Source organism: Muntiacus reevesi, chromosome 1 (assembly GCF_963930625.1).
Source record: "Muntiacus reevesi chromosome 1, mMunRee1.1, whole genome shotgun sequence".
NCBI lineage: Eukaryota > Metazoa > Chordata > Mammalia > Artiodactyla > Cervidae > Muntiacus > Muntiacus reevesi.
This window is the reverse complement of record NC_089249.1, coordinates 199,621,770-199,637,239: the sequence shown is the minus strand read 5'-3', so window position 1 is coordinate 199,637,239 and position 15,470 is coordinate 199,621,770. Positions and strand designations below refer to the sequence as shown.

Below are 15,470 nucleotides of genomic sequence, written 5' to 3'. Positions count from 1 at the left end.
GTGTTTTTACTGAGAGAATAAAAGAACAATCAGTATAAGATTAAAATATGACACTGCAAGTCCAAGACATTTTATTGGATTGTTGGGGAAGGTTTGGGGTGGTTGGAGACAATGTATTTGCAGGTGCCTATCTGTTTGATTGGAAATCTTTCTACGTGAATAATTGGTGTAGTTGAAACAGCAGACGAGTTTCCCTAACTGAGGGGTCTTCATGAACCCAGAACCTCAGCTCTAGCTCCACACAGAGTGGGGAATCAGAAGAAGTGTTGTCAATAAACATGCTTTATTAGCAGCAGTGAAGTATCTACGGATCACAGGGATAATGATAGTGGCTATTAATCTTTGTATCTAGAATGATATATATTTTAAAATATTTGAAAAAAAATATTTATTTGGCTGCACGGGGTCTTATTGCAGCATGCAGGGTCTTTTGTTGCAGCATACGGGCTTAGTTGCCCCGTGGCAAGTGAGCTTTTAGTTCTCCAACCAGGAATTGAACCTTCATTCCCTACGTTGGAAGACGAACTCTCACCCATTGGCATACCAAGGAAGTCCCTATTATTTTGAATTAAGCAAGGCTTCCCTTGTGGGTCAACTGGCAAAGAATCCGCCTGCAATGTAGGAGACCTGGGTTCGATCCCTGGGTTGGGAAGATTCCCTGGAGAAGGGAAAGGCTACTCACTCCAGTGTTGTGGCCTGGAGTATTCCATGGACTGTATAGTCCATGGGGTCACAAAGAGTCAGACACGACTGAGCAACTTTCACTTCACATTGGTCAGTAGCATTCCAGTTGCAGGAAGAATGGGACCTTCAGTCCGGAAGAAGGAATCCAGGCAGCACACCCTCCATATCATGGGCTAAGCCTGGAAAAGTCAGTCTGAAAAAGATGGGCTGAAAAATCATCCAGCACATTGAGATCATTCAGGATGCTATAACAAATGACCATGGACTTGGTGGTATCACCAACAGTGTGCTTTTCACCATTCTGGAGGTTGCAAGTTTTGTTTTAAGAATATATTACCAACTTACATTAACCGTGGTAGTTTTATTATTTAATAGAATACTAGTGACATAAATCTAGGGAATTCCCTGGTAGCACAGTCGGTAAAAAATCTGTCAGCAGTGCAGGAAACCTGGGTTTGATCCTTGGGTCAGGAAGATCCCCTGGAGAAGGAAATGGCAATTCCAGTATTCTTGCCTGGAAAACTCCATGGACGAAAGAGCCTGGCAGGTTACAGTCCATGGGGTCACAAGAGTCAGACACAACTTAGTGACTAAATCACCACCACCACCACAACATAAATCAATATATTAATATTACTAAGAAATAAACTATCATTAAAACAATAATTTTACTATATAATGTCCTATACATTTACTAATTTGTTAATGAATAATATCTAATAATAAGTTATTATTTTTTTATTGGCAAATCTATGTCTCAGGCATAGTGCTGAATATACTGAATTTTCACCCTTATTTTTTTTTTAGGCCGTGCCACGCAGCATATGGGCTCCAGTCCCCCGACCAGGAATCGAATCTGTGCCCCCTGCAGTGGCATCGGGGAGCCCAGTAGACAGCCATTCGATTTTCTCCCTTAGTGAAGAAATTCGCGCGTACTCCAGGAGCGCGCGTGTGCGACTGGGATATGAGGACGTCCTCTGAGGCAGGAGGTATCTCAATCCTGCGGAGACACCGCCCGCCCAGAGAGGGCGCTGTGACTCAACTCAGCCGCCTCCAGGGGACAAAGACCCAGGATCGCACCCGGAGCCTTCTGGGACTTGTAGTTCTTGGCCTCGTGGTGCGCAAGCGCACTGCTGAGTCCGTTGTGGGCGCGCGTCCCCGGGCGACAACTGCGGTGTGAGTTAACTGGGGTCGCCGATGGGGGGCGCGGGTAGGCCGGGTGCTGACGGGTCCACGGGTCACGCAGCACTGAGCGCCTCCTCCGCGGCGGGACTTAGGTAGACTAGGCTTGCGCTGTGGGTTACCTGCGCCCATACCTGGGGCCGCAGCACCCGAGCATCTTTCATCCGGGCCGCGCAAACAGGGTGCGGCCCCGGAGCCTGGCCCCCGCGCCTGTGCGGGTAGTTAGGTTATCTGGGGTCGGGACGGGGTCTGGGGAGGGGTCCCGAGTGGGAGGGGTGGCCTGGACTGTTACCCTTGGGTTTCCTCCACCTGTCACACTGCAGGTGCGAAGGAGAGTTAGAGAAATCGGGCAGCTTGCACCTATCTTGTGAAACAGTCCAGCACCTGCCCTGTGAAAATACCCCTGCACGACAGGTCCGTGGGGCAAACTCGGCTGTGAGGTAAATGGAGCTCTCAGAGGCCTAATGTTACAGGGATATGGAGTAAACCGAACGCCCAGACCCCTGCGTGTAGACTCATTGGGCGCTTGGGCAAACCCAGGGGGGATGTCTCACCTTGGGTGGTTCTGCCCCCTTGGAGGGGTGATACTGGGCAGTATCTGAGGCCGTCTGTGGTTGTCAGGGCCTGGGGGCTTCTGGCATGGAGGGAATGGAACCAGGGATGCTGCTCCACACCCCACAATGCCCAGGACACCCCTCAGAGAACGATCCAGCCCCAGTGTAGGTGTCAAGGAGGAGAGACCCTGGCTTAGCCTTAGCATTGTGATTCCAATGAGAAGCTATCAAGGGTCTACTCCACTGATACCCAGACACCCGTGCTCAGGAATGAGGTCATAGCCAAGCATTCTTCCAATGCCTCCTGTTCCCTGGGGTGGATTGCATTTTTCCCTGGCAGGAAGCCCTCATCAGTGCTTTCTTGTCGAGAAAGGACAAAGTTTCAGTGGTTTGAACCCTCAAAGGGAAGACCCTGAGGCAGGTGCCAGAGGCCTAGGTGAATGAGGGCCAAATGGGGTCACTGACATCAACCACAAGGGAGGGGGAAATCCCTTGAACCACCCGATGGTGGGAGCAGATTGATTGAAAGAGCTCGAAAAGGGATAGGGGGTCCTGAACTCATTACCATCAGATGCAATTTAAAGTCCTGAGAGCAGATAGATCAAGATGTCACAGGGCTCTGGCCCCCCTGAAGCCTCCAGGGGAGGGTCCTTCTTGCCTCATCCAGCCTCCTGTGGTGGCCATCAGTCCTTGGTGTCTCTTGGCTTGTGGCTGCATCACTCCAGTCTCTGCCTCTTTTGTCCCATGGCCTTCTCCTTGTGTCTCTCTTTTTAAAAAATATTTTTATTTTTCTGGCTGCACTAGGTCTTAATTGAAGCATGCAAGATATTTAATTGCACATGTGGGATCTAGTTCCCTGACCTGGGATCAAACCCAGGCCCCCTGCATTGGAAGTGTGGAGTCTTAGACACTGGGTCACCGGGGAAGTCCAGATGTCTATTTTTTCCCCATTAAAATTTTTATTTATTTATTTTTGTCTGCACTGGATCTTTGTTGCTATGCATGGGCTTTCTCTAGTTGTGGTGAGTGGTGGCTACTCATTGTCGTGGTATGCAGGCTTCTCTTGTGAAGCATGGGCTCTAGGGTGAGTGGGCTTCAGCAGTTGTGGCACATAGGCTCAGTTGCTCTGAGGCTTGTGGGATCCTCCTGAACCAGGGATGGAACCTATGTTCCCTGCATTGGCAGGCAGACTTCCAACCACTGGACCACCAGGGAAGTTTCAGCATTTAAACTCTCAGTTGTGGCATGTGGAATCTAGTTCCCTGACCAGGGATCGAACCTGGGCCCCCTGCATTGGGAGCACAGAGTCTTAATCACCGAACCACTAGGGAAGTCTGTGTGTCTTTTTTAAAGACACCAGTCATATTGTATTAGGACCCTCTCTACCACAATATGACCTCAGTTCAGTTCAGTTCAGTCACTCAGTCCAACTCTTTGCGACCCCATGGACTGCAGCATGCTAGGCCTCCCTGTCCACCACCAGCTCCTGGAGCTTACTCAAACTCATTGAGTCAGTGATGCCATCCAACCATCTCACCCTCTGTTGTCCCATTCTTCTTTCACTTTCAATCATTCCCAGCATCAGGGTCTTTTCAAATGAGTCAGCTCTTCGCATCAGGTGGCCAAAGGATTGAAGTTTCAGCTTCAGCATCAGTCCTCCCAATGTATATTTAGGACTGATTTCTTTTAGGATGGACTGATTGGATCTCCTTCTTGTCCAAGGGATTCTCAAGAATCTTCTCCAACACCACAGTTCAAAAGCATCAATTCTTCGGTGCTCAGCTTTCTTTATAGTCCAAGTCTCACATCCATACATGACTATTGGAAAAACCAAAGCTTTGACTAGATGGACCTTGTTGGCAAAGTAATGTCTCTGTTTTTTAATATGCTGTCTAGATTGATCATAACTTTTCCTCAAAGAGCAAGCATCTTTTAATTTCATGGCTGTAGTCACCATCTGCAGTGATTTTGGAGCCCCCCAAAATAAAGTCTATCACTGTTTCCATTGTTTCACCATCTATTTGCCATGAAGTGATGGGATCCAATGCCATGATCTTAGTTTTCTGAATGTTGAACTTTAAGCCAGCTTTTTCACTCTCCTCTTTCACTTTCATCAAAAGGTTCTTTAGTTCTTCTTTGCTTTCAGCCATAAGGGTAGTGTCATCTGCATATCTGAGGTTATTGATATTTCTCCCAGCAATCTTGATTCCAGCTGTGCTTCATCCAGCCCAGCATTTCTCATGATGTACTCTGCATATAAGTTAAATACGTAGGGTGACAATATACAACCTTGATGTACTCCTTTCCCGATTTGGAACCAGTCTGTTGGTTTATGTCCAGTTCTAACTGTTGCTTCTTGACCTGCATACAGATTTCTCAGGAGGCAGATCAGGTGGTCTGGTATTCCCATCTCTTTCAGAATTTTCCACAGTTTATTGTAATCCACACAGTCAAAGGCTTTGGCATAGTCAATAAAGCACAAATAGATGTTTTTCTGGAACTCTCTTGCTTTTTCAATAATCCAGCAGATGTTGGCAATTTGATTTCTGGTTTCTCTGCCTTTTCTAAATCCAACTTGAACATCTGGAAGTTCATGGTTCACGTATTGCTGAAGCCTGGCTTGGAGAATTTTGAGCATTACTTTGCTAGCGAGTGAGATGAGTGCAGTTGTGTGGTAGTTTGAGCATTCTTTGGGATTGGAATGAAAACTGATCTTTTCCAGTCCTGTGGCCACTGCTGAGTTTTCCAAATTTGCTGGCATATTGAGTGCAGCACTTTCACAGCATCATCTTTTAGGATTTGAAATAGCTCAACTGGAATTCCATCACCTCCACTAGCTTTGTTCATAGTGATGCTTCCTAAGGCCCACTTGACTTTGCATTCCAGGATGTCTGGCTCTAGGTGGGTGATCACACCATCATGGTTATCTGGGTCATGAAGATCTTTTTTTATATAGTTTTTCTGTGTATTGTTGCCACCTCTTCTTAATATCTTCTGCTTCTCTTAGGTCCATACCATCTTTATTATGCCCTTTATTGTGCCCATCTTTGCATGAAATGTTCCCTTGGTATCTCTAATTTCCTTGAAGTGATCTATAGTCTTCCCTATTCTATTGTTTTCTTCTATTTCTTTGCATTGATCACTGAGGAAGGCTTTCTTATCTCTCCTTGCTATTCTTTGGAACTCTGCATTCAAATGGGTATATCTTTCCTTTTCTCCTTTGCCTTTTGCTTCCCTTTTCACAGCTACTTGTAAGGCCTCCTCAGACAACCATTTTGCCTTTTTGCATTTCTTTTTCTTGGGGGTGGTCTTGATCCCTGCCTCCTGTAGAATGTCACGAACCCCTTGAATCTATTTGTCACTTCCACCGTATAACTGTAAGGGATTTGATTTTGGTAATACCTGAATGGTCTAGTGGTTTTCCCTACTTTCTTCAATTTAAGTCTGAATTTGGCAATAAGGAGTTCATGATTGGAGCCACAGTCAGCCCCCAGTCTTGTTTTTGATGACTGTATAGAGCTTTTCCATCTTTGGCTGCAAAGAATATAATCAATCTGATTTTGGTATATGACCTCATCTTAACTAATTACCTCTGCAAAGATCCTATCTATAAATACAGTCCCATTCACAGCTACTCGGGGTCAAGACTTAGAGGACATAATTCAGCCCACGCCAGTCTTATCATCAGCAGGTGTTTCCCCAGGTTAAGTATTGTGTGTCCCAGAGGGGCAGCCATCAGCAGATGTTTCCCCAGGGTAAAGTATCATGTGTCCCATCATCTGATGCAGCCATTAGCCGTGGCTCAGCATGGTATCCTGCACCCATAACTCCCACCCCCCACATGGAGGGGGTCAGAGCCAGCTCTCAGGAAAAAAATTTGCATCACATCCCCTCAGGTCCCTCATGAATCTTGTGAAGGCTGCCACCATTTTTAGATTTTTAAACTTTTCTATTTTTAAAACTTGTATTTATTTACTTACTTATTTTTGGCTGTGGTGAGTCTGCATTGCTGTATGTGGGCTATCTAGTTGTGGTGCACAGGCTTATCATTGCGGTGGCTTCTCTTGTTGTGGAGCACAGGCTGTAGAGTGTGGGCCTCAGTAGTTGCAGTAGTTGTTTTTCATAATGGCTACACCATTTTCCATTCCCACTAGCTATGCGTGAGAGTCTCCCATCCTTGGCAACAGTCGTTATTGTCTTTTTTAATTCATTTTTTAATTGAAGTATGTGTATGCATGCTAAGTCACTTCAGTCCTGTCTGACTTTTTGCAACCCTATGGATCATAGCTCACCAGACTCCTCTGCCCATTGATTTTCCAGGCAAGAATACTGAAATGGGTTACCATGCCCTCCTCCAGGGGATTTTCCCGACCCAGGTATCGAACCCATGTCTCTTATATCTCTTGCAGGAAGGAAGGACCCTCACCCAGAGCCTTCGGAGGGGATGGGTCCTGCCACACCTGAATCTTGGACTTCTCACCTCCCTGAAAGAAAATAAATTTGTGATGTTTTAAGCCTCCCAATTGTGTAGTCATTTGTCACAGCACCCTGGGACACTAGAACAGAGTGTTTCACAATAGAACTTGTGTGCTTCCAAGACTTGGTATCTTCTGGTATCTTCATCTAGAAAATGGATCACTGGGACTTCCCTGGTGGTCCAGTGGTTAGGATTCTCCGTTTCCACTGCAGGGGGCAGGGTGTTGATCCCTGGTCAGGGAACTAGGATCCCACATGCTGCATGCCACACTGCACAGCCAAGAAAACAAATAAAACCCACAGAAAATGGAGCCATTAAGACCCCTGGCTTGTCCTGGTGAAACCGATTGGTGTCGTTTCACAGGGGCTGTGAAGAACTCCAGTACCACTGAAAGATGTTTCAGTGGAGAGAAGAATTCACCAAGAGTAAAGTGATAGATAAATGATTTATTAGAATAGGTTGCTTGTGAGGCTTACAAGCAGGCACATGAGAAATGCTATGAGAACTTAGTGGGCTACAGTTTTAAAATGGGGAGGGCAAGAAGACTTTCTTTGTCTTTCTTGAGTAGATATCATGCCTCCATCATCAGCATCTCCTCCTCCAGGTTGATCAGGGGAATTTTCTTGTCCCTGTGTGGTCAAGCTAGGTCCACAAATGATTGTTCTTCATGTGTGCAAAGAGCATGCTGTAGGGATCATTAACTTACTGAACTCACTGGGCAGAATGTGAGGCTCATGCCACCATTGTTTTATTGTTTTGGGGCATGTCTCGTGCTTCTGGTTACATGGTTTTGTTGTTAAGAAGGCCTACTTGGTTTTGTAGCTAAGCAAACCTGCTTTATTGAGTAATCATTAACCCACAGGGGTCTCCCATGTTTTTGTACTTCCAGTCCCCTAGTGGGATTAATATTTGATCACCTACTTTGTCCCTTCATTCTGTCCATATCTGTGGCTTCCATGACTCCCCTCTGTGTGTATGTGTGACCTCGAGTGGTGAAGGGGACTCTGGGGTCCGGGACAGGCCAGATCCAGTCTTCACTCTGCATTTTTCCTCTTCCAGCCCTACCTGCCCAGGAACCTGCTTTTGCCCAGGAGATAGGACAGGATGGCTGCTGAGTGCCTGCTCCCCTGGCCCCAGGTGAGTGGGACTTCCTCTCCCCAGAAAGGCACCCAGTATGTCCAGAGGGAACACACCTGTCAGACATCAAGCGCCCTTGCCTTGTGGGAAAGAAGGAGAATTTGTCATGAGTGTATGGGTGTAGGCATTCAGGTGGCTCTTACATACAAGGAGGAGGTCCCTTATCCCTTCAGGAGGACTGTGCCTCCTTTCTGGGCTCTGAGCATCTCTGAAGACCCCAAGGTTTCTCCCATAGAGCAGGGAGGGGTGCCCCAAGGCGCCATCCTCTTTAAAATGCACACATATGTATTTTTTTAAATGGTGGTGAAATAGGGCAGGGAACCCTGGCATGCTGCAGTCCAAGGAGTGCCAAAGAGTCAGACATGACTGAGCGACTAACACCTTCACTTTACTTTCTCTGGACATTGGTTGGGGGGGGGGGCATTTTTGAGCTGACCCATCATGATATTTTAGGAGGTGGTGACCTTCAAGGATGTGGCCGTGGACTTCTCCATGGAGGAGTGGGAGCTACTGGACCCTGGTCAGAGGAAGCTCTACAGCGATGTGATGCTAGAGACCTGTGGGAACCTGGCCTCTGTAGGTAAGACCAGCTGGTCCTTCTGTGTCTGTCAAGTCATGTTTGTTCAGCATCTACTGCACATCAAGAGCTATGCTGAAGTAGAGGTTTACTGGAAAATGAGACATGCATGGTTCCTGCCCTTGTGGAGTCTCCCGTACAGCAAATGGTCTGATTCCTTCAGTATATGGCAGCCCGCGCCACTGTGGAAATGCATCTTAGCTGAGGTGTCAGTAATGTCTCTTGTTCCACTAGTGCCACCTGGAAAGCCCTTAAAAAATTTATGGACATTTTAATAGGTATAAAGTGGTATCCATTGTGGTTTTGATTTGTGTTTTCCTAATGACTAGTGATATTGAGTATCTCTTCATGTGTTTACTGGGCCATTTGTATCTCTGAGGAAGTGTATGATCATTTTTTAAATTAGGAAAATAAAATCTTTAGCTTGGTCTTCGTGTTACCTCTCCCGTGTCTCTTTTAGAAGCCTTGAGGAACCAGAGACCCAATTCAGGCTTTGAGGATGGCACCATATGCCTAGCATCAGCCTCTCAAGTCACCACTCTTTCTCTGTGGACTGCATATTCACTCTTTCAGCCAGTGGTATCTTTCCACCTGGAGCAAGGAGAAGCCATGTGGATGGCAGGGAAAGGAACTCTGCGAGCTTCATGTTCAGGTGAGAAGCAGGCAGATATGGGCCACTGGGATGGGGACAGCGTCTGGGGAATCCTGGTCAGAGGTCCCTCCACAGAGGCCCTAATTGTCTAAGGAGAAGGCTGAGGTCCTTGGCTGTCCTCCCCACGTGCCTTTAGTTTATCCCCCAGTAACCTTCTGCCATGAACCAGCTTCCACTAACCCTCTTTAGGTGCAGAGGAAAACATCCCTTTTCCTTCTGGAAACCATTCTACCTGTGTTTCCTGTTTCATCTCTTCCCTCTCTGCTTTCTTGATAATTCTTTCCCTCTGCCATTCTTTTTCTCCTCACTCTGATTTTTTTAAAAAAATTTTATTGGAGTCTAGTTTATGTATAATGTTTTGTGTTAGCTTCAGGTGTACAGCAAAATGTTTCAGTTATACATATACATGTATCTATTCTTTTTCAGATTCGTTTCCCATATAGGTTATTACAGAATATTGAGTAGCATTCCCTGTGCTATATAGTAGGTCTTTGTTAGTTATCTATTTTATATATAGTATTATATATATGTCAATCCCAATCTCCCAATTTATCCCTCCTCCACCCCTTGTCCCCCATAACCATAAGTTTGTTTTTTACATCTGTGACTCTATTTCTGTTTTGTAAATAATTTCATTTCTACCATTTTTTTTAGATTGCACATAAGAGCGATATCATATATATGTCCTTCTCTGACTTACTTCACTCAGTATGACAATCTTCAGGTTCATCCACATGGCTACAAATGGCATTATTTCATCCTTTTTTAATGGCTGAGTGATATTCCAGTTTATGTATATACAACATCTTTATCTATTCATCTGTCAATGAACAATTTAGGTTGCTTGTATGTCTTGGCTATTGTGAATAGTGCTGTTATGAACATTGGGGTGCATGTATCTTTTCAAACTATGGTTTTCTCCAGGTATATGCCCAGGAGTGGGATTGCTGGGTCATATGGTAGCTCTATTTTCAGTTGTTTAAGGAACCTCCTTATTGTTCTCTATAGTGAATTGAAGTGAAGTGAAGTGACTCGGTCATGTCCGACTCTTTGTGACCCCATGGACTGTAGCTTACAAGGCTCCTCTGTCCATGGAATTTTCCAGGCAAGAGTACTGGAGTGGGTTGCTATTTCCTTCTCCAGGGGATCTTCCTGACCCAGGGATCGAACCCGGGTCTCCCACATTGCAGGCAGACACTTTACCGTCTGAGCCACCAGGGAAGCCCTGTTCTCCATAGTAGATGCACCAATTTACATTCCTACCAGCAGTGTAGGAGGGTTCCCGTTTCTTCACACCCTTTCCAGCATATATTATCTGTAGATTTTTTGATGATGGCCATTCTGACTGATGTGAGCTGGTACCTCATTATAGTTTTGATTTGCATTTCGCTAATAATTAGTGATGTTGAGCATAATTTTTTTTTGGGGGGGGAGGTGCGTGCTGCACAACTTGCAAGATCTTAGTTCCCTGACCAGAGACTGTACCCAGGCCTTTGGCAGTGAGAGCATTAAGTCCCAACCATTGAATTGCCAGAGAATTCACAATGTTGAGCATCTTTTCATGTGCTTTTTGCCATATATCTGTCTTATTCCCTCTGCAATCTTATTCCCCTTTCTTTCCACATTTACTTTTTACTCTACCAGCATATTGATCCATCTTTCCTTCACCTTGCCTTCCTCCATGTTAAAAGCTGATGTTTGAACATGAATCCACAGGTCCTTTGTATATGTTGGAAATGCTTTTTGTTGTTGTTGTTGAAAATAATTTTGTCCTATTATTCTTAAGTTAGAACTTTATTCCCCCTCCCCCCCACCCAACCTTCAATTTATTTCAGATTGGGAGACAAAACTGAGAAGCCAACTGTCAGTTTACAAGAAGGTGGTTTTGGAGGAAGAACCACTTGGGGGTATGAATATAAGGATCCCCAGAGAGGACTGGGGTTATGCTGAATCTGAGGGGAACTGTGAAGACTCTCAGAGGCTTTTGAGGCAAATGGGGTACCCCTGGAGAGAAGTATTTTCTCAAGGGAAGGCTACTGACTATTATGAATTTGGGGAAAACTATAACCTGAGTTCAGACCTTGTTTTATCACGAGATTCTATAGGAAGACATTTTTATGACTATGACTTAGCTATTGCGAGTTTGGTATCTGATCCATTTTTAAACCATCATCAGAATGGATATCCAGACCAGAGACCTTGTGAAAGTATTAAATGTGGAAAAGATCTCAGCCAAAATATTCACCTTATTCCACATGAAAGAACTCAAATGGAGGAGAGAATTTCTGCATATGCAGAAAGTGGGAAATCATTTAATCATGGTATGGCAATTACCATACAAAACAGAATCAATATAGTGGAGAAACCCTATGAATGTCACCAGTGTGGGAAAGTATTTAACCGGAGGCATTCCCTGAGTGAGCATCAGAGAATCCACACAGGAGAGAGACCATTTGAATGTCAGGAATGTGGGAGAGCCTTTACACACAGCTCAACCCTCACTCGGCATTTGAGAACTCATACTGGAGAGAAGCCTTATGCATGCCATGAATGTGGGAAAGCCTTCAACAGGATTTCATCTCTTACCCAGCATCAGAGGATCCACACAGGGGAAAAGCCCTATCAATGTGAAGACTGTGGGAAATCCTTCTGCCAGAGTTCTTATCTGATCTTGCACAAGAGAACGCACACAGGTGAGAAGCCCTATGAGTGTAATAAATGTGGAAAAGCCTTCAGTGACCGTTCATCTCTCAACCAACATGAACGGACTCACACTGGCAAGAACCCCTATGTGTGTAATCAGTGTGGAAGGGCCTTCAGCCAGAGGTCTTCCCTGGTTCGGCATGAGAGAATCCACACTGGAGAGAAGCCATATCTCTGTAATGAATGTGGGAAAGCTTTCAGCCAGAGCTCCTCCCTTATCACACACCAGAAAACTCACAATAGTCAGAAAACCTATAAAATAATTGATTGTGGGAAAGCTTTCTACCAGAGCAGCCACCTTGTTGGATTTTAGAGCTTGCTTGATGCCTTGTGATGTACTGTTTAGCACTCTACCCTGTAGGTGTGTTCAGACTTTGCCCCTCTGGTGTACTGTTTGTGAAGATGTAGGCTTAGTCTTCGTTCTTGAAGGAAAGCACTGAAGTCTAGATCTGAGTAGGGATCTTGTAAGGGGGAGCAATTGCCATTGAACTATGCCCACCAAGTGCCACCCTCTTGGAAAAGATCAGTAAATGGATTGGGAATTTGCTGAGAATTACCATATTAATTTAGTTGTTCAAACAAAGGATATTCTGTTTCAATGTTTTGTTTCAGTAATCTGTTTTAAAATTTTGCTTAATCATTTTGACTTTCTTGGTCACTTAGCTAGGTCCTGACTTGTCTCACACACTACTCTAGCAATGCAGAGGGTATGCTAAAATAAAAAATGCTGCCATAATTGAAAAGGACACATGTACCTCAATGTTCATTGCAGCAATATGTACAATAACTAACACATGGAACTCACCTAGATGTCCATTGGTAGATGAATGGATAAAGAAGTTGTGCTACATATACACAATGGAATATTACTCAGCCATGAAAAGAAATACATTTGACTCAGTTCTAATAAGGTGGATCAACCTAGAGCCTATGATACAGAGTGAAGTAAGTCAGAAAAACAAATATCATATATTAATGCATATATATGCAATCTAGAAAAATGGTACTGATGAACCTATCTGCAGGACAACAGTAGAGACACAGACATAGAAAACAGACTTTGGACATATGAGTGGAAGGAGAGGGTGGGATGAATTGAGAGAGTAGCATTGAAACATATACATTACCATATGTAAAATTAGATAGCCAGCGGGAATTTACTATATGATGTATCAAGCTCAAATCCAGTGCTCTGTGACAACCTAGAGGGGTGGTATGGGGTGGGGGGTGGGAAGAAGGTTCAAGAGGGAGGGGATATATGTACACCTATGGCTGATACATGTTGATATGAGGCAGAAGCCAACACAATAATGTAAAGCAATTATCCTCCAATTAAAAATAAAAAAATAAATATTCAAGTAAAAAAAAAAAAAGAAAGAAAACACTTTGGATGCAAAGTGAAAGGAAAGAATGCAAAGCAGTATGTGTAATTCTATCCAGTGAAGTCAAAATGTATACATACATGGGAAAAGGCCGGAGAGTGATGTGGAGAAATGAATTGAGTTTTATTTGTTAGGGTCGTCTCATTATGTGTGATTTCCTGCCTTTGCCATTTCATTTTGTATTGCTAGAATCATTTTGACAATAAGAAAAAAAAACAAACAACTCCAAGGGTTATTGAGTTTCAGCGATCAGTTGGAGGTGGACTATGGATACCAAGATGTCAAGGATACAAGAAGTAGGTCTTGGGACATGGAGGTGAAGTGACCTTTGGTGGCCTGGGGGGAAAGTCCCAACTGTGAGATCTACTTGCCAGAGTGTGGATATGCATCACCCTCATCATTAACATTTATTGGGTCCTTACTATATTCCCAGCACCACTTGAACTCCTGTATGTGTTCTCTCATTTTATCTTCTCAAAAACAGTATGAGATAGTAACTTTTCACATCCCCTTATTACAAAAGGAGAAACAGAAATAAGGTACCCTACCCAAACTCACCCACCTAGCAAGTAGTGGGATCTGGATTTGAACTTGAGCTGGCTATACCAGGTGAGTGTTGTATTTGAAAGGAGGGATGCAAGGGAGCTGTCTTCTCTCAAATTGTCCCTTAAAAAAAAAAATCATTGAAATGTCATGTAACTCTTCCCCTTTCCCTGGAACTAGCCAGGGAGGCTATAAGGGAGATCTCCAGTCAGCTCTTCTCCCACCTAAGTTGGACCTGATCATGTGAATATTATTGCCTGTCCCTAAGTAAAGATACCCTATCTGAGGTCTCTGCAAACCCGACTTGGTTGATGGATACGTTTAAGGGCTCTGTGGACGAAAGTGAAAGGACAAGTCGTTCAGTTGTGTCTGACTCTTTGCAACCCCATGAACTATACAGCCCATGGAATTCTCCTGGCCAGAATCCAGGAATGGGTAGCTGTTCCCTTCTCCGGGGGATCTTCCCAGCCCAGAGATTGAACCCAGGTTTCCTGCATTGCGGGTGGATTCTTTACCAGCTGAACCATCAGGGAAGCCCCTGTGAGCAACCTTGAGCTATTTATTATGCTGTACTCTGAGAATGTGTCTTCTCCTTTTTATTGGAGTATAATTGCCTTACGATGTTGTGTTAGTTTCTGCTGTACAATGAAGTGAACTAGCTGTTCAGTTCAGTTTGGTCACTCAGTCATGTCTGACCCTTTGCAACCCCATGGACCGCAGCACGCCAGGCCTCCCTGTCCATTACCAACTCCCGGAGTTGGTAAACTCCCAAACTCATGTCCATTGAGTCGGTGATGCCATCCAACCATCTTATTCTCTGTCGTCCCCTTCCCTTCCTGCCCTCTATCTTTCCCAGCATCAGAGTCTTTTCAAATGAGTCAGCTCTTCGCATCAGGTGGCCAAAGTGTTGGAGTTTCAGCTTCAACATCAGTCCTTCCAATGAACACTCAGGACTGATCTCCTTTAGGATGGACTGGTTGGATCTCCTTGCAGTCCAAGGGACTCTCAAGAGTCTTCTCCAACACCACAGTTCAAAAACATCAATTCTTTGGCACTCAACTTTAATAGTCCAACTCATGTGGAAATATGACTACCAGAAAAACCATAGCCTTAACCAGATGCACCTTTGTTGGCAAAGTAATGTCTTTGCTTTTTAATATGCTGTCTAGGTTGGTCATAACTTTCCTTCCAAGGAGTAAGCGTCTTTTAATTTCATGGCTGTAGTCACCATCTGCAGTGATTTTTGGAGCCCCCAAAATAAAGTCAGCAACTGTTTCCCCATCTATTTGCCATGAAGTGATGGGGCCAGATGCCATGATGTTAGTTTTCTGAAAATTGAGCTTTAGGCTAACTTTTTCACTCTCCTCTTTCACTTTCATCAAGAGGCTCTTTAGTTCTTCACTTTGTGCCATAAGGGTGGTGTCATCTGCATATCTGAGGTTATTGATATTTCTCCCAGCAATCTTGATTCTAGCTTGTACTTCATCCAGCCCAGCATTTCTCATGATGTACTCTGCATATAAGTTAAATAAGCAGGGTGACAATATACAGCCTTGATGTACTCCATTCCCGACTTGGA

At 44.6% G+C, this 15,470-nt stretch overlaps 1 protein-coding gene across 5 annotated transcripts; it reads left to right on the top strand.

Annotated features, from left to right (window-relative positions):
• Positions 1 to 1,816: 1,816 nt before the first annotated feature.
• On the top strand, positions 1,817 to 14,870 carry ZNF554 (zinc finger protein 554). Of its 5 annotated transcripts, none has more exons than XM_065918090.1 (6): positions 1,826 to 1,860; positions 6,741 to 6,796; positions 7,957 to 8,034; positions 8,488 to 8,614; positions 9,072 to 9,263; positions 14,748 to 14,870. In XM_065918090.1, the coding sequence occupies exons 3-6, from the start codon at positions 8,002 to 8,004 to the stop codon at positions 14,846 to 14,848; spliced, it is 453 nt and encodes a 150-aa protein (XP_065774162.1). In that variant the 5' UTR covers positions 1,826 to 1,860; positions 6,741 to 6,796; positions 7,957 to 8,001; the 3' UTR covers positions 14,849 to 14,870. The 5 variants fall into 5 exon arrangements, 4 of the variants coding, with proteins under 4 accessions (XP_065774161.1, XP_065774162.1, XP_065774159.1 ...); XM_065918087.1 differs by lacking the exon at positions 14,748 to 14,870 and adding an exon at positions 11,099 to 13,045; XM_065918091.1 differs by lacking the exon at positions 14,748 to 14,870 and adding an exon at positions 9,918 to 9,967.
• Positions 14,871 to 15,470: the final 600 nt, after the last annotated feature.

What these genes read in the sequence shown, in the direction of transcription:
- ZNF554 (XM_065918089.1), top strand. Translation starts at nt 8,002, where the DNA reads ATGGCTGCTGAGTGCCTGCTCCCCTGGCCCCAG. An exon ending in GCCTGCTCCCCTGGCCCCAG is followed by an intron (nt 8,035 to 8,487) that starts GTGAGTGGGACT and finishes ATGATATTTTAG; the next exon opens with GAGGTGGTGACCTTCAAGGA. An exon ending in TCTGCGAGCTTCATGTTCAG is followed by an intron (nt 9,264 to 11,098) that starts GTGAGAAGCAGG and finishes AATTTATTTCAG; the next exon opens with ATTGGGAGACAAAACTGAGA.